A 25,325-nucleotide genomic window follows, 5' to 3' on the forward strand; every position below is an offset into this window, starting at 1 on the left:
TTATCCAAATGCTGCAAGGAACAGGACCTCAGACGTGGGACAAGGGGACTCTCCCGACCCCCATCTGCACCTCTCCCAGTCCTTTCTCCCTCCTCTAGTGAGACTCGGGCTGGAGTTGTCCCCTGCTCTGCTCTGCCTCGTGACAGATGTCCCAACCCTTGGATCTGCCCCTTGTGGCTACCCCTCATCCCTCTTTTCATCAGAGCCTGCCCACCCCACAGCAGGATGGGATCAGCTGTGGGACCATCCCAATCCAGGGCTGATTTTCCATCAGCTGCTGTCCCATGGGGTGCCTGCTCTCCTCCTTGGGCAAGTGGCCAGCAAAGAGCTGGGGGTCCCAGGGCTGTCTGGGGACTGTGGCATTGTGCCACCTCTGGGCACTGGGCTGTGCCAGCAGCAGGGCGAGGTGAGCTCAGATTGGTCTGAATGATCTGTTTGCTGTGCAGAGAGAAAAATAAACCGAGGCTCATGGGCTCCTGTAAACACAGCACTATTTATGGAGTGTTGGCATCCTGCAGCATCTCCTCACACCTCCTCCACTGCAGGGGAAAGTGATGCCCCCTATGGCTGAGCATAAATCCAGAGGTAGGGGGTGACATGGGGGTGCTCAGGATGGGCTACTGAGAGTGAAAAGGGCATTCCCAGAGAGCCCAAAACCCCTCGCCCACCACCTTCCCAGGAGGAGTGTCCTTGCAATCAACCTCTGGCTGGGAGCAGGGCAGGAAAACCAGCAGGTTCCTCACGGGAGTGCAATGCGGAAGCAAACGCAGGCAGGGCCCGGCCTAATTGTATGCAAATCGCCCAAACAGAGATTAAAACCACTCCTTTTCCTTTGTGGATTTGCAGTTTGTTCTCCCTCCCTGGATTCGTTCCCCTGAATGCTCAATTTTAGCAGCACCCCTAAAACCCCCCATGTTATGCCAAGAATGATCTGCTGGCTGTGAACCTGCCAGAGGGGGTCTGAGCTCTCTCACCAGCCCAGGGCATGGGCAAAGGCTGCAGGGATGGGATGACCAAATGGATACAGAGCCCATTCCTGACAGAGAGGGATCATCAGCTCATTCTCCTGACACCGAGCTGGGGATGTGTCTGAAGAATGTCAGGGATCCTTAAAAACCCATGACAAAGAATTTTCTGGTGAGCGTCAAATACTGGGAAAGTTATTCAGGTCTTCCAGGCTCTTTCTGGGGGTTTTAAGGAGAAAAATGTCCTGAGAGCTGCAATGGGTTGTGGAGATCCCAGTGTTGGATGATGCTGCCATGGATAAATACTTTTGGCACACAGGGAGAGATGGGATGAAGTGGGACAAACAAGGGGCGTGGTGTGGCTTCCTGCACCAGCTCCTGTGAGCTGGGGACAGGAGCAGCCTGTGGCTGTGGCAGGAGGGGAGGGTTGGTGTCTGGCTTGATGCCAGTGGGATGCACCCGGGGCTGTGGCGTGTCGGGGCTGGTTGATGAGAGCGAACCCTGACTGAACCCCCAGGGTTTGGCAGCAGCCAAGAAATGATTTTCCAGGGAGACAAGTCAGGGCATGGGGAGCTCATTTCTGCCCATCTTTCTTCAGCTTTTCTCTGGGGTGTGAGATTCCCTCTCCTGCCTTAGTTTAGCTGAATGAAGAACAGCTCCATGGTGCCATTCTGGGTGATGAGGGCAGGAGAAGTTGAGGATCTCTCCACCTCTTCCATCATGGTGACCATCCCACAGCACTTCTGGTCATGGAAAGGGGCTTCTTAACTAGGAAAGTTGATTAGGAGTGTGGCTGGTGCCAGCAGCGCAGGGATGTGTGCTTGGAGGGCTGATGGCTCTGAGAGACATTAATTAGGATGAGTGACCCCCCGAGTGCCATGGTCTGGTGGGTCCACATAGGATGGCACAAGGCAAAGAGAGAAGCAGCAAACAAAGGGAAACCCTGGAGCTTTTCCAAGGAGGCCTCTACTGTGTTGAGATGTTTTGGAGTGATGGTCACCCTATACTGTTGGGGCCACCACTCTGTGTGTGCCAGTGACACAGAGCCCTGGGGACCTCACTCAGGACACCGCTGGTCTCCATTTGTGCTCAGTTTCTCTCCCATTTATGGGATACACAGCCCTGGGAACCCATCTGAGGAGCAAGGAGCCCCAGACTTCTGTAGGGTGGTGCATCCCTCTCTGGACTTGGCAGGAGATGCTCAGCAGCAATGACACAGCACAGAAAATATCCCAGAAGATAAATGGGCAAGTCTCAGAGAGTGAATGAAAGAAAGGCTGTTTTCCTGTGAACTGCCCATTCCCACAGAGCAGTCCTGTCACTCAGAGCAGGTTGGGAAGAGGGCTGGCAGTGCTACCAGTGCACCGAGGGACAAAATGAATCCTGAGAGGTGCCTGTGATCCATCAGCCCCGAGCTGGCATAAGGATGTGCCCCAGTTCCCTCTGGCCTGGGGAGATGCCCCATCCACAATGCTGCAGATTCCCACAGCAGCCAAATGGGTCAGGCCCCACTCGGATCCCTGCCAGATTCCAGCCAGATGCTGCCCACAGGCTGCTGGGTCACTGTGCCTTGGCACAACGGGATATTGCCAGGCTTTTGTGCTGCCCTGTCAGGGAGGAACTGCTGAGACATCACTGGGTGGAAGAGAAAACTGATCCCAGCCCAGGCAGCTCTGGCAGCGCTGTCCCTGGCAGGGCAGTGGGGTAGGGCAGAGGTCTCTCCCAGGGTCCGCCCCCACGGCCCAATGCGGGCCCTTTGCCTCGGCACTGCTGCCTCTTCCTCACCACACTGGGGTTATTTTACTCCCCAGGGAGCCCCGGGGGTGTTACTGAGCCAGGCTGAGGGCCAGGAGCTATTCCTGCCACCGCTTCCCTGCCGTCTCTGCAGGGCAGGAGGGGGTTAAACCTTTCCAATGCTGCCAAGCAGTTCTGAGGACGGTTCAAATCCTTTGCCCCCTCTCCAGGGCCACCCCTGGACCAAACCCAGCACTGTTTGGCCTCTGGTTTCAGTTGCAGTAGCCTGTGGAAGGGCAGGACAGTGCCGTGGTCAGGGAGGGGGGGCCGGTGCTGTGAGGGCTCTGGAACACCCAGCAGTGATGACAGATCCTTCTGGGGCAGAGACTGGCATGAAACAGTGACTGCTCAAGAAAGGGAAAAAAAAGGCTGTGAGGGACAAAAATGCGAAAGGAAAAATGTGAGTTGCTACAAGGGCTGAATGAGGGGAACCACTTCCCTTGATGGATTTCAGAGATGGTAAAATAATTTTCTGATTGATCTTTGGGGAAATATTGGGGAGGGGACGGAGAGCTGAGTAGGTGTTGTGACTGGAAAAGCCCAGGGCCACTCCCAGACCTGGGCCTGTGATGGCCTGGGGACACCTGGGGACACCATAGGGGTGGTGGAAAATGAGGATTTGGGGTGAAGGAAAAAACTGGGATGAAGCAGTGACAGTCACAGTGAGAATGCCCAAGGAGGACCAGGCTGGGCTGGATTGCTGGCTCTGAGTGAGGAGAGAGAGGTGGCAAAAAAGAAACCATGGTTGCTGCTCCCCAAGCCCATATCTCTCACTTCAGCATTTTGTCCCATATTTCTATTTTTAAATTCCCTGCTTTTAGCTTCCAGCTGTCACTTACAGCTCTCGGGTTTGGTAAGGGAGCTTTCCCCCCCACTCAGGCTCTCACAGACTGTAACCATCTCACCACCCCCCAAGAGGAAAGCTCTTCTTCCACCCAGCCCCTGCAGCCTCTGAGCCCTGCACCCTGCTGCTGCCCGAATTATTGCTTTCCAACCAATTTAAGGCAAATTCTTTTGTATCCAGAAATTAATTCAGGACAGCGATTCACTGAGTAGGTTCTCTGTGTTGTAGGGAAAGCTGTTCAAACCCTTCCCACATGCCTAAACCTGCAGATTCCTATGGAAGATGTGGAAAATTTCTTATCAGCACAGGGGATCCGCCTCCTGCCTCGTTCCACTTCTCTTCCATCTGTAATCGTTTTCCCCGCGGCCCTGGAGCGCACAAACACGGCTGGAGCAGCCCGAGCGCCGGCCAAAGCAGCGGCCCGGCCGATCCCCGGGGAATGGCTCCTGCAGGACATGGGACATTCCGCAGTGTCCCCGCAGCAGCCGGGACCAGCGGGGAGACGTTCCCACAGCTGGGAGCCCCCTCGGGAACGCGGGCCCACGAGTCCCTGCCAGGAGCTCGGGGTGCCTCGGCTCCCTTGGGCGGGGGGGGTCTGCCCGCTCCCGGCCAGGCTCGGGGGTCCGGGCAGGGCCGGGGGGGTCACCCAGCCTCACCCAGCCTCAGCCCGGACCTGCCGCACAGCGGAGCCCCGGCACGGCTCCGGGGCTGCGGGGGAGGGAAGGAGGGGTGTCAGCTGGGCGGCGGCAGTTTGGGGGGCTGACATCCCCCAATTGACTCCGAGCTCTGGGGGAGCAGAGGGTGAGGCGGGGAGATGCAGGCACCGCGTATCCCTGCCTGGGAAAGGCTGCGAGAAGCACCGGGCTGAAAGGCAGAGACCCAGACAGGCGTTGTGAAGGCAGTAACCCCAAATTTCCTCTCCTCACCACAGAAGCAGCCCTTCCCCCGAAAAGCCTTGTCTGGAGCAGTGTTTGCCATCCATGTCCATCTCCTCCATCCGGGCTGGGCAGTGGGGATGGAGCAGGGAAGGAGCCTCCCGTTGTGTGCCCATGACACCCACACCAGCTCACCCTTCCCAAAACATTCCAGGGGGCCGGGAGCCGGGATGTTGCACCTCTGGGTATCCCCTGGCATTAAAAGGCACCCAGGCACTGGAAACTGGGAAACTGGGAAAGAAGCCCAGGGACCCCTCCTGGGGACAAGGGACCTCCCCATCCCCAGGGCAACTGGGGCTCCCAGTTTCATATCCCTAAATAAATGCTTTTGAAAGGGCAGAGACCAGCATGAACTCTGGTGGCTGAGTTACCCCCTTACCCCAGCCATTGCACTTCCCAAAGGCAATTAAATCCATGGAGCCAAAGGGACCAGATGGGACACGGGCACTGGGAAAGAGCATCCTGTGAGGGACAGAGAAGAAAGAGAACAAATAGAAAAATAAATAAATTAATAATAATAATAATAATAATAAATTGTTAATGTCTGATTGTTAATTATTAATATTATTTATATTATTTTATATTTCTGCTGCAGAATAAATAGACAAGGGAACCCCTTAAATCACACTCCTGTGATCCCTATGGGATCAAAGCCAGCTGCTCCCAAAGCATCCCAAAGCAGACACATTTGGGGGGCAAATGTGTCTGCTTCAGCTGACAAAAATTCCTTCTCCAGGACAACTTCATCTACAAATGAGCAGGAAAATGCAAAGGAAAGTGTTTCCGGGGAGTCCCTCCACTTTCCTGGAGCCTCCCCTTCCCGGATTAGGATGTTTTGGCCCAAAGGATGAATGAGGGAACTGGGACTGGAGCAGGAACTGCAGGAAGCCAAACCCTGGGAGCTATTTTCGGCCGTCAGGCAGGAAAAGCACCTGTTGGGGTCATTACGCCGCGGGAAAAAACAAACCTCGAGATTTTCTCCCATGGGGGGTCGGAAATAAATAGCTGGGATCAATCCTGCTGGAGAACTGGATCTGGATACAAGGGAAACGCTCCACGGTTTCCAAATCCTGTTCCCCCCTCTCAGCCGCCAGAGGCCCCACCCTGGATCCTGGGGGAGAAGGGCGGGTTCCCCCTAAAAAAGGGGAATCCAAAGGCGTCTGAGATGCTTTTGGGCTCTGGCTTGAGGTGTGCGTCCCTAAATCCGGACTCGGCTGTGGATAAGCGGGCTGTTGGTGCCCTCTCCCGTCCAGCTGCGGTGGCTGATGCCTCCTGCATCCCTGCTTCATCCCTGCTTCATCCCTCCTCCATCCCTCCTCCATCCCTCCTCCATCCCTCCTCCATCCCTCCTCCCTACTGCTGCCGTTCCTCCTGCACGGAGCCGCAGACCTTGAGCCTCCCAGGTCTCATGGGGCCCTCGGGCGACCTGACCAAGAACGGAGGGTTTATCCTCGGTCACAACCTCATGTTCCACGACTTTGCCTTTCAAGGCATTTTTCCTAGCAGGCAGCCAGGGGTTGCATTTCCTCAGTGGCTGAGATGGGCTGGGAGGAGCTTGATCCCCTGAAATGGGGCACGGGGAGCACCCCAAAAACACCTACCCCATTTCTGTTCCCTACACTAAAACCCACCTGGCCTTCTCATCCCTCCCAACCCCTCCTCATCCCCCGGCTCTCCTCTCCCCGCCAGTGCTCCGGCTCCATCGGCTCTTTGGGAGCGGGACATCCCCGGGCGGGGCTGGCCCAGGGACCCCCCCGGGGAGCAGCTCCGCCCGGCCCCGGGCCGGGATTCTCCTGCAGCCCCGGAGCGGTGCCCGAGCGGCGACAGCTGGGAATGCGAGAGGGGCTCGGGGTTTGCTGAGACTCCCCGGACAGGGGGGGAAATCGGGGAGGGGGGCACGGAAAGCTCTGCCCCTGCCAGGGGAATTTTCAGGGTGGGGCCCCTCCGGAAGGGCTGGGGGCCCCTCCCTGGGGACCGGCGCGTCTGGCATCACTGCTGGCATGTCAAGGGGGGGAGTCTGCTGACCCTTGTCCCCCGGGGAATCCCACGCTGAAGCCACAAAATCGTCACAACCCTCCCTCCCTGTCTCTCCGAGTTAGCACGGGGTGCCCTTCATGGCGAGGAGAGGAGGCTGAGTGTCACCCCTCCTTGTGCCAAAATTTGCTGTCACTTGGGGTGGGAGCAGAAAAATACAAGAGTCACTGGTGTAGGAAAGCTCGACATGAGCATCACGAGCTCTTTTCCTCTACTGACCAGACCTTGGTCCTGCAGCATCAGCCCCAGTCAGGCCATGGGGGGAAGGGGACATGCCCACCACGGGGCAAGCTGATGGTCACCCACCCAGGACACCTGGCTGGCAGTCACCCAGATCCCTCCCTGCCCTCCCTGCTGGTTCCAGGCATCTCGTGTCAAGGCTGTCCCTGCCAAAGGACACTGCTGTCCCTGCCAAGGGACACTGCTGTCCCCAGGTCCCATCCTCGGGCCTCACGCCCTCCCCTGCCTGGACAGCTGTCCCCTCTTGGGGTCAAACAGCCGCCACATGTCACTGCTGAATCCCTCACATTCATGGGTCTTCCTCTGAACCCCCACCTGTCCTGCAGCTTGCTCCTGCCACAGTGTCCCACTCCAGGGAAAACAACCCTTTGTTGACAACCCAAGTCCCCCCTGCTCCTCCCTTGGTGACACATGTGGGGACAGCCCAGCCAGTGCCACCCTGCAGGGGATGGAGCAGCCAGGGATGCCCCTGGCCTAGTGGCAGGGGGGTCCAAAAGGGAAACCCTGCTGTGGGGTTCACTAGTGGGGGTCCTGCTGGGGGAATCCCCCCTCCAGCTGTAATCTGGGGCTTGGGCCTGTGAAGGGGAAGGGTCATGTCCAGGCCATGGGGTTATGGAGCAAGGGAGGCCACGGAGGGGGAGAAACACAGGAGGTTTAGTGCTGCAGTGGGGCAGAGCATCCCCTGATCCATGTGAGCAAGGAGGGAGGTCAGGGCACCCAGTGTGGTCCCTGGGCTAGGAACCAGCAGACTCGTGGGTCAGGGTACCTGCTTTTGTCTCCACATGGGGATCCTGGTGGGTCAGGGCACACAGGGTGATTGTAGCAGGTCACCCACTGAAATTCATAGACAGGGCTTGGTATGCTGGGGCAACCAGTATTGTCCCCAAACTGGGATCCAGTGGGCTGGGGGCTACTCAGCCACCAGCACCTCTCTGTAGGTTTGACCTGGGAGGGAGGTGAGGGATCGACAAAGACAGTTAATAACAGAAATAAAACTGTTCTCCAGAGAGATTTTAGACCTCCATCATGATCCCTGATTTCCTTATAGGGAAAGTAGAGCACCTAGAGTGCAGGGGAGTGAGGGGGCACCAAGGGTGCTGAGCCCCATGGGGACCCAAGAGCTGCAGGAGCAGCTCTGTCCCACCAGGGAGCTGAAGTTGGGCCAGTTGGCACTTACGGGTGAGGGAGGGATTGTCTGCTGGTGCTGTCACCACTGCTGCCATCCCTGCCGGCACAGACAGCAGGACATCCTCCCCCATCGCTCCCCACGGGCTGGACCCCAAACTAACCCCAAATCCCCAGCAGCACCAGACGTGGATGTGCAGAGCCTCGGGCTGGGGCTGAACAGGGAGGCTCTGCCGAGCCCCATCCAGGCCGAGCAGCTGTCGCCGTCCCAAACACGTCGGAAATCCCGGGTGTCGGAGGAGAGCTCTGCTCCACATTCCTCGGCCCAGCGTGGGGACGGGGCCAAGCATCTCCCCGCCGCCTGCAGCTGCTCCCAAATATGTTACAACTTGTCAGGGCGGCAGGAAGGGATGTCGATGAGCCTGGAAAGGAGAGGGGATGTGGGACGGTGGGGTGCCCAGTGGGGTGCCCTGTGGAGGTCGGAGGGTGGGTCCAACTGGAAGTCACATTTTGGTGAGTCTCCTTCCTGTGCTGAAATCCCAGAGGGATTATATCTGCTGAGCCCTGGCTTTCCCTCTTTTTCCCCATCAGTGGGATGGTCCCGGCACCCTGGGTTGTACATGCTGCTTGGGGCATCCAAATCTCTTCACCAGCCCACAAACCCAGGTTTTTCTGCCCTTTCCAGTAGGAGCTGGCCGGCACCACCCCCACCATCACTGCTTCAGCGTGGGCATGGCGCAGCTCCACGCCCCAGGCAGAGATGGGCAATCCGTGTGTGCAGCTCCGAGCAGGGAACAGGGACATGCACTGGTTAAGGCTCTGTGCACTGGGAGGGACACTCCCCAGGCTGCAACACGCTCACGTGTGTCCCCAAAACTCAGCAAATCCAGACCATCAGACGTGGTGGGAAAGCAAAATAGCGGAGGCAGCCCCTGGGTGTCTCTCCGTGACCCCAGCCACCAGCTTGGGAAGCTGCCCCGGAGGAGCAAGGACAAACGCTCCTCTCTGGATTTTCTCAATGGATGGGTATTTTTAGCTCTGGGCTCGTGGCTGCCCTCCCCGCCAGCTGTGTCGGGGTGAGCCGTCCCCGCGAGGCCCCCGCGGCCGGGGAAAGGTCACCCCGTGACGGATCGCAGCACGTTCTGCCCGGGGCTCACACAGCGTCACTTTGTGCTGCCTCCCAGCCGCCACCATCCATCACGGGATAACCTGACAGCCGGCAGCAGAGCCCTAATCCCCCCTCGGCTCCCAATTACCCGGGGCGCAGCCTCGGCCGCCGTGGGCACCCACGGGACCAGGAAAAGTCGGGCTCGCCCGAACCCAGCAGGTGCCATGATGGGAGCCCCCCTGTAGCCCAGACACGGGGTGCCTTGATGATGGCTATGTGTCCCATGGGATTCATCATCCATGATTTGATATTCACCAGGATGACACCGCTGGACCTACAGACCCCGGACCCCGCCGTGCCCCTCCTCCGTGTTCAGGAGGGATCATCCACGGCATGGAGGGGCTGCAGGAGCTGCAGAGCTGCAGTTGGGTGGGCACAACGTTATCCCTGCTCCCACATCACTGGGTGAGAAACCCAAATGGAGCTGCAGCAGTGCAGCTGCCAGAGGGATCCCTCTCCCCAGTGTCCACCCCACACTGGCACTGAGTGCCCTTTCCTCCCCATCTCCTTACGCTGCCTTCTGCCTCCCCTGCCCGCTCAGCCATGGGCACCAGTGGCCTCGGTGGCCCTGTTGGGGCTGGCTTGTGCCACTTCTGCAGCCGGGGACACATGGCTGGTGCTGCCCGACCAGTGCTGCCCCTGTTTATGAACTGACAAATGCTTGACTGCTCTCCTGTGCAGATCAGCCACGTGGCCCTGGAGGCCATTATGTCAACCACTGTGTCTCTCACCCTCCAGACATGCTCCTGCAATTCCAAAACACCCATTTATACCTGACACCTCTCACCAAGGGATGCGGCTGCAGCTCAAGAGGCTCACTGGGGTCATGTCCACCAAGTGCCACTGATAAAGGTCCCCATGAGTGACTCAAGATGATTGATGTGATGGTGTGGGGCTGATATGAAGACCTCAGGCTCAGGTTATCCACTCCTAAAGCCTTCACTCCTGCCATGGGCACCTGTGCACACCTGAGGGATGAATCCTGCCTCTTCCCAACCCTTTTAGTGCTTTTTCTTTAGGCAAGGGCCAAGCTGATGCTCTGATTTCTTTCCTTCTTGAGTATTTTAGAGTTTGACTGACTGTGGGAAGCACAGGAGCTGTGCTGAGGGTGAACCTCAAGGCTGCAGGTCCTGCTTTCCTTAGTGCAGGCTTTCATAGATGTTAAAAGCATGGGGACAGCAAATCCACAGGGCTGGGACCCCAGGAGAGTCGGAATTGGGGTGAGGAGGTGTTGGAAAGCTCCTGGCCACAAAGAAATCACAACAAGGGAAGAGCATCATGACAGGTTCCAACAAGGCCAGAAATCAATCCCAAGTGAGCAAGGGTGCTGATAGTTGGCACAGGGAATGTGCCACAGCACAGCCTCTCCAAGGAGGGGGAATCTGGGGAAGGAGAATCCCAGCAGGGTTGGCCCTGCACTTTGCTGACATTCTTTCCACTGACCAATCCCTCAGCTGGAATCTGGCCTGGAGCAGGAATAGGATGAGATGAGAGATGGTTTGTGATGTTCCAGATGAAAAAAAAAACAAAAAAACCCTCTGAATTAAAGACAAAGCTGGAGAGATATAGCCAAGCCATTGGAGTCAGCAGAGAAGGGATGGGGATGAGTTAATATCCCCCTCATGCTGCTGCTGCTGGGTGAGCCTCATTTTCCCCATCAGGAATACGGGAGCAATGTGTCCTCTCTGGGAGAGGCGGGCATCAGGATGGCATTTGGGGCTTTGGTTATCCACAGGTACAGAGGCCAGCACAGGAGAGCAGGTGGGATGAGGCAGTGCCAGCTGGGAGAGGGCTGAGCCCAGCCTGGCTCTGCTGGAACCCGGAGACACATGGGAGAAGGTGTCCTTTGGGTTTGGTGCATGGCACTAGCCACGAATGTGGATTTTGTGACACAAATGTTATAAGGAATTTGACTGGGCACCCACAGCAGAGGAAAGGTTGGGCTTTGGCTCTGTCCTGCCTGCTCCTGTCTGCTCCATTACTGTGGGACAGGCAGCAGGCACAGCAGCTGGACCAGGACTGGTGAGCACGGAGAGGGGTGTCCATAGAGACGGGACTGGGGCCCAGGATTCCAAGGCTTTCCCGAGGCTTCAGCAGAAGTGGGATCAGTGTAATATGGACCGGCAGGATGGGACCATGAGGAATATGGGGGAGAGCAGGATTGGGAGGTGGCAAGGGCTGCGAAGGGGACGATGCTGTGCTGGTGTTGAGTCCCACCGCAGGGAAGGCTTTGGGATACCGCGGGATCCAGGGGGGCAGCGTGAAGGGATGGGGGTGCCCTGGTCAGGCAGACCGGCCACGAGGCCACCACGACCCCCCCAGCCCGGCCGTAACTGAAGGCACCAGATGAGGCAGGAATGCCGGGGGGAGCTGGCAGCTCCGCCGTCCCCAGCGGCACCTCGGGGCTCACACAAAGCCCTTGTTCGGGTCCAGCCGAGCCGTGCCAGCCCCCACAGCCCCGCCGGGCCGGGCACTGTAATCCCCGTGGGGAGAGCACATAGAATCAGACAGACAATTTTGATGTGAGGCAGCAGCTTAGGGTGGGCTCAGGTTTCCTTTGGGTTTTCTATATTTATCTCCGTGATTTAATGCCAGCGCCGGGGTTTAAATGGCACCAAGCAGTTGGCGCGGGGAGAGGGAGCAGCCGTCGCCGAGCCGCGCACACGTCCCCGAGCCGCCCATGGAGCTCTTCGAGACCAACCCGTATTTCTTCCCGGAGCAGAGGTTTTACGATGGGGAAAACTTTCTGGGCTCCCGCTTGCAGGCCTTCGAGCCCGCGGCGTTCCCCGAGCGCGCCGAGGCCGCGCTGTGCGCCGAGGGCAGGGCGGCTCTGGAGGACAAGGAGGCGCTGGCCGAGCACTGTCCCGGGCAGTGCCTGCCCTGGGCCTGCAAGGTGTGCAAGAGGAAATCCGTGTCCATGGACCGGCGCCGCGCCGCCACGCTGCGGGAGAAGCGGCGGCTCAAGAAGGTGAACGAGGCATTCGAGGCTCTGAAGCGCAGCACGCTCCTGAACCCCAACCAGCGGCTGCCCAAGGTGGAGATCCTGCGCAGCGCCATCCAGTACATCGAGCGGCTGCAGAGCCTGCTCAGCTCCCTCAACCAGCAGGAGCGGGACCAGCGGGAGCTGCGCTACCGGGCCCAGCCCGCCGTGAGTGCCCGAGGGTGTCCCCGGGAGGGAGGGGAGGGGGTGCCCCGTGCGGTGATGAGTGTGGGGTCACGCTCCATGGGCGTGATGCCATTTCGGGGGATGCTCCATGGGAGAAGGGCCATGTGGGACTGATGCTCAGTGGGGACAATGCCCAGTGAAGGTGACTTTCTATGGGGTGATGCTCTATGGGATGATGCTCTATAGGGGGGTGCCATTTAGGGGTGATGCTCTCTGGGGGCGATGCCCAATGTGGGGCATTTTGGAGTGCCATTCTGTGGCAGAGATGCTCTAAGGGGACACTGCCCTATGGAGGTTATGCCACTCTGTGGGGTTGATGCCATATGGGAATGAGGTTCTATGGGTATGATGTCATTTTGGGCTGTCCATTCTACCTGGGTGATGCATTATGGGATGCTTTAAGGGGTTGATGCCATTTCAGGGTTAAGGCCTATGGGAGTGATGCCACAGGGGAGTGATTCTCTATAGGGACATGGCTTTATGGGGTGATGCCCTGTGGGGGTAACCCCAAGCAGAAGCTCTGGGGCACTGGGTCCTGCTGGGGGGAACAGGACCCCAGCTCTGGGGTGGGGCAGACACTGCCATCTTGGGACACTGGTGGATGTGTGTCCTGCACGGGGGCACAGAGACAATGATGCAACCCTGCCGAGTGCTCACATCCCTGCGGGAAAGGGGCCACTGCCACTCTGACCCTGGGAATGGCTGCACTGGGGCCGTGACATGTGGGCCTGGGCTGGGGAGGGGTGGGAATGGTGAAAATGAAGGAAACAACATAGAACTAAACTAAATGAAAATATAACACAACAGAACATAACAATTAATAATATTAAATACTAAATGCAAAAATAGAAACACCAATGTAAAATATACAAAAAATATAAAGCATAAAATATAAAATAAAATTAACACTCTCTGTTCACACCCAGGCAGAGGAAGGGATGAGAGGGATGGCACAGGGACAGCTCTGGTTTCTAGGACTGAAGGGGCCCATTTGGGCACTGGCTGAGGACACTCAGTAGTTGTGTCGTGTCACCATCCCCAGAGAGTCAGGACCTTTCACTCCACAAGAGTTTAGTCATTTAACCAAGTTTTTGAGAGGTATTTCCACCTGATTCCTGTGGAAAAGCAGCCAGGATGGCTGGCTATGTGCTTCCCTTCTGCTCTGAAGTTTGGATCTGCGAATGCACAGAGCGCTGAAACTACAGCTACAGGTCTAGGGAGAGGTGGAATAGGTAGATGTAGGGCTATGTATTGGTATAGGCATTGATAATATGGGTTCTATAGATCCAGAGGCCATATAGACAAATTAGAGATGAAATTGATATGGATATGATAGCTATAGAGAAAGATACAAATTATAGAGATAGATTATATATAGATAATATAGACAGTGATAAAGATTATATAGATTATCTATAGATATTTATATGTAAATGACATACAGGTATATCTATAGATACAGATTATGGAGATATAGATAATGTAGATATGGATGAATAGATACAGAAATAGATAATGTAGATATGGATATAAATATGACACATAGATATATGGAGATATATATATATACAGATATATATATATATAGAGAGAGAGAGAGAGATCCATATAGATATAGATGAAGATAGATACAGATACAGATATATATATAGGTATAGATACAGATAGGGGTACAGATACAGATACAGATACAGATACAGATACAGATACAGATACAGGAGGACTTTATCAGAGGCCCAGAAGAGGGAATCCCACATCTCCTTCCAGACTAAGGGATTTAAGGGCCAAACCAGTAGGTATCCAGGGAGTCCAATTTAATGCTGAATAATGGAATGAAAAAGTATTTAGGCTCCATCCTAAGTATTTGTGGGACTTCCCAGTATCCACTTTAATGCCAGAATACACTTGGATATCAGAATCTAATATCTACTTCCCAGAATCCACTTAGATTTGCGAATGTGCCCAAAATTGTGCTGAGCTGTCCCTTTGTTACTTCTGTTCTGAGCTGCTCCTTCTCCCAGGTGCAGCCAGGGGTTCACATACTAATGCAAAAGCCAGTATTTTGGGGGAAAAAGATCATACCTGGAAGAATTTCCTGCTTTAATGGGAAATAAGTCCAAGTGTTAATTAATTATCCTGTGTTGCCATGAGCTTGTAGAGCCAAAGTGCCATTCTAGTCTGCTACAAAGAGTTGGGTCTGTGGGGTTGCTCATATGAATCACTTTTGGGGTTTTACCTGAGCTGACACCCATTCACAGGAAAGACACACCCAAAAAAAGTAAATTCTGAGCTGTGCTGAATAATGCTCTCATTTTTCATGCTGTCAGCTCTTTTCTCCAAAACCACTCAGCCCCAAATCCACAAATCAAACTGCCAAAAGCTTTTCCCAGTCCCCCCCCAGGATGGCCTGAGGGCATCCAGCCCATGTATCATTTTTTACAAGCCCGATTAGGTGATTCTCAGTAAAAAGGTATTTTGCCCAAGAACATTTGTTCATCTCCAGCCCTTTTTCATAATCAGTGAGGAAAGAGACACCTTTTTACGTGCAGGGAGCCCCATTTCTTTGTGGCCAGTGTCCCAAAACAAGGAGGTTTTTCCAGCTTTTATGGTTAAGGAAGCACCTGGCCCTGATGGGTCCTAGAGACCCTGTGTGCTGTTGGCTCCTCCAGGTGGGGAGGGACATGCCCCCGCTGTGGGATGGGCCCCGGGTGTTGTTGGGGATGCTGGTGGGGTTTGCTGTGCCAGAGGAGGTGACACACGGTTGCTCTGGGCTCCTGCAGGCAGCCAGCGACTGCGGGTCCGGCAGCTCCTCCTGCAGCCCCGAGTGGAGCAGCCAGCTGGAGTTCAGCACCAACCCTGCAGGTAACGCCCTCCTCGCCCCCCTGGCGCATCCCACGGCCTCGCTGGGCTCTGCAGGGAGTGGGAAGAAACCTTGCCCTTCTCTCCCCGTCCCCCTGCTGCAGAGTGATGAGCTCAGAAATCCTACAGAACCTACTTGGCTCAATTCTCAGCAATTCAGGGTTCTCCGAGCCCTGATTTCACCAAAACACCAACCCCTGGGAGCTGCAGCAGCCTGGGCCCCGGTGCCTTCATCCCCAGCAAGGTTTTCATCTGTTGCCATCCCTCAGCTTGGCATGCTTGGTTGGGCATCACTGGGCATGGCTGGGGATAGCATGGCTGGCCAGCGCTGCCCCAGCCCCCCTTCCCTCCCTACACCCCCTTGGCAGCTGCTGATCTTTTTTTCCATGCTTGCCATTATCCCCGCCCCTGCCAAATCCACCTGTTATTTTCCTCAGAAGGCAGAAACTTAAATCTCATTTTCCAGTGGAGATTAAAACCTATAAAGGATCCAAAAGTCCCACTCCCTGTTGCTCTCTCATCCTTTCCCATGGTGGGGGCTGGCAGCAGGTCTCTAGGTCCCTCTGGCCATGTGGAGGATCATGGGGTCATAAAATCATAGAAGAGAATCAATGAATTGTTATGGATGCAAAAGATCAGCAAGTCCAACCCTCAGCCATGTTCACCAGTAATCCACATCCCCTTGAGCAGAACCAGGAGCCATCTCCTGCACATAGTCCCCATTCCCAGCAGTGTCCTTGCTCCCCTTGTTCCCACAGATCCCATTCCCAGCAGTGTCCTCACCCCTCTGTCTCCCCAGATCCCATTCCCAGCAGTGTCCTCACCCCTCTGTCTCCCCAGATCCCATTCCCAGCAGTGTCCTCACCCCTCTGTCTCCCCAGATCACCTCCTGGCCGACGAGGCAGCCGAGGAGCGCAATCTGCACTCGCTGTCCTCCATCGTGGAGAGCATTGCTGTGGAGGACGTGGCTGTGACGTTCCCGGAGGAGCGGGGTCAGAACTGAGCTGGTGCAAACCCTGGCGGCTCCTTGAAATGGTAATGGGGTGGGAATGAGATGCCAGAAGGGTCCAGCTGGAAATCACATCCCCCCCTCCTGCTGTGGGCTGCAGGGCTGACACCACTCGGCTCCCTCCCCACTCCTCGGAGCGCTCCTGCCGGGCTGCAAGAAGAACAGGCAGGGGTGGGGTGGTCCTGGAGGGGCTTCCCAGGGCCAGGCCCTGCTCCACTGCCCAGCCAGGGACAGGCAGGTTTAGGGCCAATGTGTGCTGGGTTCGCTTTGCTGAGTTTTCCAGATGCTCCTTGACCAAGGTCTCTGTCCAGCCACTGTCTGGTGGTGCTGACCCAGAGCCCACCTGTCTTTTCTACTGAACGCTGTGTGCAGCTGCCATTTAGGGTTTTTTTAATTATTATTTTTGCTAACTTATTTGGATTCTTTTTTAAATAAAGGCATTCTTGTTTGGACAGCTTGGGGTTTTATTTACTGTTGTCCTGCCCTGTGTAGGTCTCCTCAGTTCCACAATCCCCAAATCCAGGTTGGAGATTTTCATGTCAGTAAATCCAGCTGGATCGCAGCACATTCACTCAGTTGGAAAGTGGATGTGCCACACTTCAGTTAGCCCTACAATGACCAGTGATTTCACTGGTGTTTAACTGGAGTTCAGCCTTGCACCCCAAAAATCTTGAGGGAGCTAGAGATTAATGATATTTTTAATTTGGGGTCTACAAAGGAGGCTCAAAGCCAGCACTGTTTTAAAATCCTGTTTATTGGAACACACATACATCCTTTCCTGACCCGATCCAGGGTTTGGAGTCCATGCAGTACCAGTAGTATGACGAAAGAAATAGGGCATCGATATAAAGGGCTCACTGACTCTTCAAATTAAAAAAATATTTAGTACTGTATTAGGCAAATGATACACCAAAAAGACGCTGTGACTGTAGAGTCTCTCAGATATTGCACTTCCAGACAGCACATGATAAGTATAAGGTCATTCCAGCCATCAATAAATATCACATCAGAAATAGGGGCCACACAAGGCAAACGTGGCATGAGGAGACAAAGAGATCCTACCCTATGGAAGAAATGGGAAGAGTTAAGAGCCTCCTGGATTGACCCCTGCCAGGAGGCAGGAGGGGAGAGCATCTCCTCTGCACCCAGAGGGGAGGGGTGGGCACATCCCGGGGGTGGAGGGGGCTCCCGTTGTCTCCCTGGGCACCCAAGGAGGGTCCCCTCTCCTGTGGGTGCTGGACACCGTCCCCATGAGCCGTGTGGGGCGGTCCCAGGCACAGCCCCCCCGAACAGGGCACCTGACAGCACCAAAATCAGCACCTTGCCCACCCAGCCCTGGGCAGACACTGCCCTCCTCGCCTGACGCAGGGCCCCCTTCATCCCACCCAGCACCAGCCCTGTCACTGCCCTGCCCCCCCCAAGGGCAGCTCCTTGACCAGCTACCCTGGAGGAAGGATTTTCACGAGCCTGAATCTTCCTTGGCTTCAAGTTCTGTGGGCAGCAGCATCCCTGATGCCCAGGGCTTGGGCGAGTGAGTGCAGCCCCGTGGCAGATTGGCAACATGAACCAAGCAGGAGAGAGGTTTCCAAACACTGCAGACACTTTGGGGGTGTCTGTGCTGCTCCCCAGATTGCACCATGCCAGGACAGCATCCGGAGCACATCCATGGCCCAGCCAGCGCAGGAGAAGTGGGGGACAGGCCACGGTGGGAGCCACGGGAGCCGGGGGAAGCAGGGGGTGCATGAGCAGGAGGGACAGATCTTGTTGGTCCACAGCAGTGACAGTCTGTGGGTCAGGGCCGAGGAACAGGCACAGGCTGGGCTCTTGTCCTGGAAGGCAGCCAGCACGTGGCGTACAGACATGGGGATTTGCTGAGGAGCAAAGTGGGAAAGTCCCTGTGAGGATGCTGGCTCAGCTCCACCCGTGCACCCACCAGCCAACAAACCCAGATGGAATCAGCATTGGATCATGGTTGCACAGGGCAACCATGGCCTAGGGCACAGGAGGAGCCTCCCTGAAGTGCTTGACCATCCTTCCCTCACCCAAGTGGGAACAGCATCCTGGGGTCCCCAGTGGAGCCGTCTGCCCAAGAGTGGACAAACCACACGTGGTGGGACGCTGAGCATCCCTCCCCCACCACTGAGGTCTCCCTGGTTCTCCATGGCCAAACCCTGGTGAGGGCAGCCCCCTGCCTGGGTGCTGCTGGGGCTCCTGCTCTGCCCTTGGTCCCCAGCACTCACCCAGGGCTTGGCTCCCATCTCTCTGACCCTCAGCACGAGTACGTCCGGACCGTGGACGTCTCCAGCCTTGGGGACCCGGAGGCACTGACTGGAAGGGAACCAAAGAGCAAAGCAATTAGTGACTGCTCCAGTTAGCCCCAAACATCCCCAAATCCTGTGTTTATTGAGCAGCAACTGTGCACTGCAGCCACGTGAAGATGAGGGTCAGAGGAAGAGCCACGTTTGGCTCTTGATGCTCCTGAGGCTCCAGGACATTTCGGAAATTGCCACTTGCCATCCCCACTCCTGGGCAGTGAGCACCCTGCTCCCTGTCTGGGTGGGATCCAGTCCCAGGTTTCACTGTCTTCAGCCAGAGGGGAACCGAAGTTTCCAGGGATGGGGTGGAAAAGGTCAAACAGAAGCTTGACCCAAACTGCTGGATGGAAAGCTGGGAGATCTGAGCAAAACTAGAGGCAGGAGAAGAGCTGAATCTGGGGTTTGGAGTTGGAAGGTAAGTGCACAGCTTTTTAATTCTCATTCCCATCCTCATTTCTGTCTGATGAAGCCAGCTTTGCTCCAGTGGGGAGCAGCTGCTGCCTTGGGATAGTGGGACCAGGGTGCCTGGTCCAGGGGACAAATCAGATTGATCTGGCTGGAGCTTCTGCCTCCCTACAGCTTTGGAAAGGACCAAGACACCTTGAAGAAAGGAGTTGTCTGTTGGGGGCAGATCGTGGGACATAAAACAGGACAGCCAGCACCACGGGCAGGGCAGGCAGGGTGTCCCAGCAGGTCCTGCCAGCCCTGGGAGAGCTCAGGCAAATGAAGCCAGTTAATACATCCCTTTGGGGGGTGGTTCCCAAAACCAGAATGGAGAAAACTGGCCCAGACTGGACTCCTGCATCCTGGCAGCCGCTGGGTGACATATCCCACTATATGACACAATCCTGGCCCCTAACTGGTTCTTGTAGTTCATAACCAAGAACTCACACACAGGTCTGAAGCAATCCTTTCAGAAAAACATTGCCAGCAGGCCACCACTCCAGGGTCATATGGATTGAGCATCTTGGTTGACCAGCAAGTCACTCCCTCTCCCTCTCCCTCTCCCTCTCCCTCTCCTTCTCCTTCTCCTTCTCCTTCTCCTTCTCCTCCTCCCTCTCCCCCCCTCATCCCTTTCCTTTCCCCATCCTTCCCCACATTCCCTAAGACTCTGAGCAGGGGTGGGAGAGGGCCCCCTGGAGAAGGGCTGACCGACCTTCCGGGGGCATTTTCTTGGCTGGAGCAGCCGGAGGGGGCAGTGGCACGAGGCTGGTGACACGGAAGCCGGCGGGGAGGGTCTCGGCAGAGCCGCTCAGGAGGTTGATGCTGTGCACGTCCCGCGGGCGGAAGCGCTTGCGCCAGGATGGCGTCCGACGGAAAGTTTTGTCATCGCCCTGCAGGGAACAGTGTGTGACAGGCCAGGGTCAGTGCCAGCAGCACCTCCTGGCCCTGTGAGTTAACAAGGATACGCCTGTCCTTGGTGACCAGCTCTAGAAAAGTGTGGGATCAAAGGACATAGGACATCTTGTTGGGATCCCATGGCATTGGCTTTATCCTTTCCAGCTCATCTGTCTCTTCTCTACAGGAGCCTGTAGAGAAGGGACAGATCATCTTTGCAGCCTGCCTGCAGAGATGCCTTGGAAACATCAACACAAAAGTCCCAGTAAAGACTCCAAGGGATGCTGGACTCGTGGCAGAGGAGCTCCAGCTCTCAGACCTCTTCCTCTGGACTCGCCCCAGCAGCTCCATGTCCTTCTGATATTGGAGCCTGGGGCTGGAGGGAGCTCTGCAGGTGGGGTCTCACCTCAGCAGGGCCCAGGGGCAGAATCCCCCCTGCCGTGCTGCCCACGCTGGGGGATCAGCCCAGCACAGAGGGGTTCTGGGCTGCCAGAGCACGTGGCAGGGGCACATTGAGCTTCTCACCCACCAACACCCCCAAGTCCTTCCCCAGTCACACAGGACATGGAGAGGTTTGGCACTCACATCATCCAGCCTCCGGTCTGTGCCCAAGGCGAGCAGGTTGTTGAACTCCCTCTCCAGCACTTGTCGAGCCTGCAATTAACCAAAAAATTATGTTCCCCCATCAATGGGGAATGGGCTTCCAGCCCAAACTTCCATTCTAGGAAAGCCTGAGTGTGACAGAAAGAGCCCCCATGCCATAGGAGAGCTCTGCTTTAAAAGGCAGAGCTGGGTTGGTGACACAGGTGTGGTCACGCCACAGCCATGTCCCACACTGGCCACTCTTCTCCAAAATCCCTCAAGGATGCTGCTCCTACCTGGGTGTTCTGAGTGGGGATCTGCAGCACAAGGGCCAGGCTGTTGTGGTCAAAGTTTTCATCGAGGGCCAGCAGGGCCCCGTGCACACCACTCTCCACCAGGTTGTTCCCGTACTCGCGCAGCCCGATGGACTGGATCCAGTGAATGACCTGGTCATTGGTCCACACCAACACATCTGCAGGACAGCAAGGGCACGGCTCAGGGCCACCTTACAACACACTTGTGGCTCTGAGGAGCTCTGGGGATGTCCTGAGGCCCTTTCTCTTTGCTCCAGGATGATCCTGGGACTCTCCTTCCCAAGCCAGTAGCAAAACCGGGAGCTCAAGTGCCAAAACCAGCTCAGTTCAATTTACCAAGCTCAAAGCTGAAATAACAGGCAGAAAACAACTGTGAAAATTAATCCTAAGAACCCACGGCTGCTGATGTAATTAGGGGCATTATCAATAATGAGATGTAATCCAAGCAGCAGCCAGATGCACAGGGAATCTCACAACAGTGACGAGGAAGGGGAGGCTGAGCAAGCTGAGGATGTCCTGACCAGTGAAATGGGCAGAGAAGATCATGGGATGCTCAGGCTGCATCTTTGCTTTCCCCTCCTCCCTCCTCATGCCGGCCTGGGGCCAGCTGATAAAGGCACTTGGAGCAGCAGGAAGGTGCCTCAGGAGAACAGCACTGGGGGCTCAAAATAATGGGTTAAAAATAAGAGATAGAAGAGAGACCAGCCCTGGATATCTCCTGGGAGGTTTCTGTCCTGTTCTGGAGCTGGATGGGGGGTGCTGACCTTTGATTTCATGCTGGGTCTCCTCTCGCCTCCTCTCAAGCTCTTTGCGGTCGTAGTTGAGCCTCTTGAGGCACATGATGCCGTACTGGAGGCTGGTGCTGCAACAACACGAGGGGACATGAGGGACACAAGGGGGGTCACCCAGAGCTCCAGGACACCTGGCTGGGAGGCACCTGGGTAGGAACCCCCCTCTCTGTGTGCTCCCACATGCCCAAAGGATGCTTCAGGCCAGGGATGGGTCGGAACAGACAGAACCCAAAGCTGGCCAATGGGGAATGTCCCTCCCTTCCATGGCAATTCCCCACTCCATCAGTTTGAGCCTGTCCCAGCTGCCTGAGAGCTGCCTGAGATCCAAACAATGCTCACAACATGGTTGCTGGAGAGGGAAGGGGGAACCAGCCCATGGGGGCTGCACCAGGCTGAAGGGCTCACCCTTGGAGGTGACCCTGGCAGGCCCATGGGTCAGGGTGGGCAGTGGGAACCCCATGGCAGGGTTGGATCCTAGTGCTGGAGCCATGGCTTGGATGGCACAAGCTTTCTCCCACTCGGCTGCTGGCAGACAGCAGTGGAGCACCAGGTGGGATGAACCTGAAGTTTTGCCCATCGTTTGCTTCACAGCCAGGGGATGGCCTGGTCCTCTGCAATTCTGCAGCAGGGAGTGAGGTGAAGGAGAACTTCTGCCCTCAAGAGCTGCCCCAGCTCAGGGTGGTGAGTCCAGCCTGGAAGAGCGATCCAGGGCTGCCCAAGACAGGGGAGAATCCCTCAAATCCCCCTCTCCTCTGCTCCATGTGCATGCTGGGGAGCTCTAAGGGCCAGGACTCACCGGTGGAAGCTGTCCACCATCTTCAGGTGCACCCTCAGGTCCTTCTTGGTGAGGTGGTCCAGCATGCGCGCGTCCACCAGGCATTCCATGAAGTAGCTGCGGTACTGGGGCAGACCCAGGCTGGGCAGCCACTCATTCCCAATCCACTCATGGTTCATGTCCCCGTAGGCCAAGGTCTGCACAGAAGCATATGGAGAAGCTGGGGAGAACCCAGGGCTTGGTGGAGCTGCAGAATCCCAGATCAATGACAGCCCAGGAGGGTCACTGTCCTGAGCCAGGCCAGAGGAGTCAGCCCTGGGTGATACTGAAGGAGCTGGAGGGAACAGTCCTGTTGGCCATGGTCTGTGACCTACTCATGTGCCCCCAGGAGGCAAAGCATAGCCAAAAGCAATGACAAGGGATAACTGGACTTTATGAGCACTGCCTCTGGAAAAAGCACACTCGTTGAAAGACAAAACAACGAGAAACAGGTTCCAGTGCATTCCCAACTCATTTTTAAGAATCTCTACTTTAAGAATCTCTATTTTATGACTTTGAAACAACAAAAAAAAAGTCAGTTTTGGGAAAAAAAAACCCACCCATTCACTTCTACTGCAAACTGATTTTGGGTCCAAAAATGAATTAAAATCCATCAGAAGGAAAGTAAAACATTTGAGAGGGATAAAACCAGAAGAGATGGATCCAAGCAGGACTCTTTCCTCCCACCTTTTTAGTTCATAAAAATCATCTGTATGGACTTGGGGCTACAAAATAGGTGAAAAGCAAGTGTGCAGCTTGAATCTTGCATGCATGCAGGGTGGTCACACAGGTGGGGGTTCTTAACACAGGCTCTGGATCTCACAGAGGTCCCAGGAAAAGCCACAGCCTGGAGCAGAGAAGGGCCCAGGAGGACATCCTGTACCTGAGAGATGGCCCAGAGGAGCAGCCACGGGGTGTAGGTAAACATCAATGCCCCACACATCCCCTGGGATGTCCAGGTCCCCCCCGACCACCCCATGCACCGCCCACGGACAGGAGTGACCCGGGGACCTCACCTGTGCCCAGCTGCCTTCCTCTGTGTCCTAAGTGTGACACACGCAGCATGACAACAGAAAGGACAGTGCAGTCAGTACCTGCTGGCCCTGCACAGGGACAGGGCCTGCCATGCACACTGAGACCCCTCAGCACAGAGGGACACGGGGACAGGGCTCACTCTTATGCCTTGGGGACCTCAGCCTTGTCCCCAGGGTGCTGGGGACACCCCGACCCTGCTGAGCCTGCTTCCCACCCCTCCTCTAACCAAGAATACAGGGTGGAGGAGGAGAAGGAGGAGGAGGGGGAGGAGGAGGAGGAGGAGGAGGAGGAGATGAAGATGAAGCTTGGGCTGGAGATGGCACCAACCCTGGGGCTTGTTCATCTTTCCTGGGAAACATAGAGTTCTTAGGTCCCCCCAGGTCAGATGGATGAAAGAGAATTAAGCTTCAGTACATCTGTCATGATCCACAGGGGGCTGCCCAAGCCAATTTGCTGATTTTGTAGCTATTTCCTCCATTGCCAACTTATGCTGGTTTTCCCCAGAAAAGAGTTCACAAAACCTGCCAAGGGACAGTGGCACATCCCTGCTACTCAACAAAAGCTTCAAGAAAATGCCTATTTCAGAGAACCCCAAACTTGTTTGGATTGGAAGGGCTCATCCTATTCCACCCCTGCCATGGGCAGGCACACGTTCCACTATCCCAGGGTGTGCCAACCTGGCCTTGGACACACAGCTCCCACCCAAATCTGAAATGCTGCCCTGCTCTGAGACACACAGGGGGTGATCAGGTTGCAGGGAAGGGAGTGTGGCTCCATCTCTCCAAAGGAGCCAGAGCTTTTGGGAGCATGGACACATCCCTGCAAGGGACCCCAAGCTGTCAGCCAGTGGCAGGGACACATGGTGGGGACAATATTTGGGTACGCTGAGGTCAGTGGGGGATTAGACCATGACTTGGGTGCAAAATGGCTCGGGGATCTTATGTGTCTTGAGGTCACTCCTGGGTTTTGTCTTTAATTCCCAAACAGCCAGGCTGCTCTGGAAACCCAGAGATATCCACAAGGGAAAAAAAATTCTGATGGGGTTTTAGAAATTGCTGGGACATAAAAGGTTGAAAGAGGGTTTCTAAAGAGCTGCAGGGTGCTGTCCAAGAGCCGACATGTGAGGGATCCCCTTCCCTCTGGGTTAACACACCTGGAGCTGTTTGGACCCTGACACCCCGGGGGCTTCCCCCAGCACCCTGGGGCTGCCCAGCCTCACCGTCTTGGTGGAAGTTGCCATGTTCTCCATCTCCTCATGGGTCACCCAGACATTTCCAGAGGACTGCAGGGAAGAGAGAAGAGGGGTCAGAGCAAACCACCACAGAAACATGGCCTCAGTTCACAACCACCATGGAGTCATGGAATCACAGAATTATTAAGGCTGAAATATCATCAAGTCCAATCCCCAAGCCAGCACCACCACCGTGTTCAGCACTAAACCACGTCCTCAAGTGCCACATCCACTCATTTTTTGAACACTTCCAGGGATGGTGACCCCACTATTGCCCTGGGCAGTTGTGCCAGGGCCTGATCAGCCCTTCAGGGGAGAGGTTTTCCCCAGTATCCAACCTGAACCTCCCCTGGCACAGTTTGAGGCCATTTCCTCTCCTCCTGTCCCTGTTCCCTGGGAGGAGAGCCCAGCTCCCCCCCCAGCTGTCCCCTCCTGTCAGGAGTTGTGCAGAGCCAGAAGGGCCCCTGAGCCTCCTTTTCTCCAGGCTGAGCCCCTTTCCCAGCTCCCTCAGCCCCTCCTGGTGCTCCAGCCCCTTCCCAGCTCTGTTCCCTTCCCTGGACATGTTCCAGCCCCTCCAGGTCTCTGTGGTCAAGTGCCCAGAAATCCCCCAGGATTCCAGGTGTGACCCCAGCAGTGCCAGCACAGGGATGGGGACTGCCCTGGGCCTGCTGCCACCACAGCGCTGGCACAGCCCAGGTGCCCTTGGCCTTTCTGCCCACCTGAGCACACCTGGGCTCATGTCCAGCCTCTGTCTGCACCAACTGTG

At 55.9% G+C, this 25,325-nt stretch overlaps 2 protein-coding genes across 2 annotated transcripts in view; one reads left to right on the forward strand and one right to left on the reverse strand.

Moving 5' to 3' along the window:
- Nucleotides 1-11,701: 11,701 nt before the first annotated feature.
- On the forward strand, nt 11,702-16,280 carry MYOG (myogenin). The gene is made up of 3 exons (XM_036398458.1): nt 11,702-12,257; nt 15,056-15,133; nt 16,012-16,280. The coding sequence occupies exons 1-3, from the start codon at nt 11,714-11,716 to the stop codon at nt 16,131-16,133; spliced, it is 744 nt and encodes a 247-aa protein (XP_036254351.1). The 5' UTR covers nt 11,702-11,713; the 3' UTR covers nt 16,134-16,280.
- Nucleotides 16,281-16,875: 595 nt separating this feature from the next.
- The window catches only part of PPFIA4 (PTPRF interacting protein alpha 4), a 60,852-nt gene continuing 52,402 nt past the window's right edge, over nt 16,876-25,325 (reverse strand). The window contains 9 exon segments of the mRNA XM_054517265.1: nt 16,876-18,010; nt 18,380-18,467; nt 19,611-19,788; nt 20,378-20,446; nt 20,671-20,846; nt 21,453-21,550; nt 22,276-22,451; nt 23,310-23,336; nt 24,548-24,610. Of these exon segments, the coding sequence (XP_054373240.1) occupies nt 18,409-18,467; nt 19,611-19,788; nt 20,378-20,446; nt 20,671-20,846; nt 21,453-21,550; nt 22,276-22,451; nt 23,310-23,336; nt 24,548-24,610 (846 nt within the window). The 3' untranslated portion in view covers nt 16,876-18,010; nt 18,380-18,408.

Source organism: Molothrus ater, chromosome 25 (assembly GCF_012460135.2).
Source record: "Molothrus ater isolate BHLD 08-10-18 breed brown headed cowbird chromosome 25, BPBGC_Mater_1.1, whole genome shotgun sequence".
Classification (NCBI taxonomy): domain Eukaryota; kingdom Metazoa; phylum Chordata; class Aves; order Passeriformes; family Icteridae; genus Molothrus; species Molothrus ater.

What these genes read in the sequence shown, in the direction of transcription:
- MYOG (XM_036398458.1), top strand. Translation starts at nt 11,714, where the DNA reads ATGGCACCAAGCAGTTGGCGCGGGGAGAGGGAGCAGCCGTCGCCGAGC. An exon ending in CCGGGCCCAGCCCGCCGTGA is followed by an intron (nt 12,258 to 15,055) that starts GTGCCCGAGGGT and finishes TCCTGCAGGCAG; the next exon opens with CCAGCGACTGCGGGTCCGGC. An exon ending in GTTCAGCACCAACCCTGCAG is followed by an intron (nt 15,134 to 16,011) that starts GTAACGCCCTCC and finishes CTGTCTCCCCAG; the next exon opens with ATCACCTCCTGGCCGACGAG.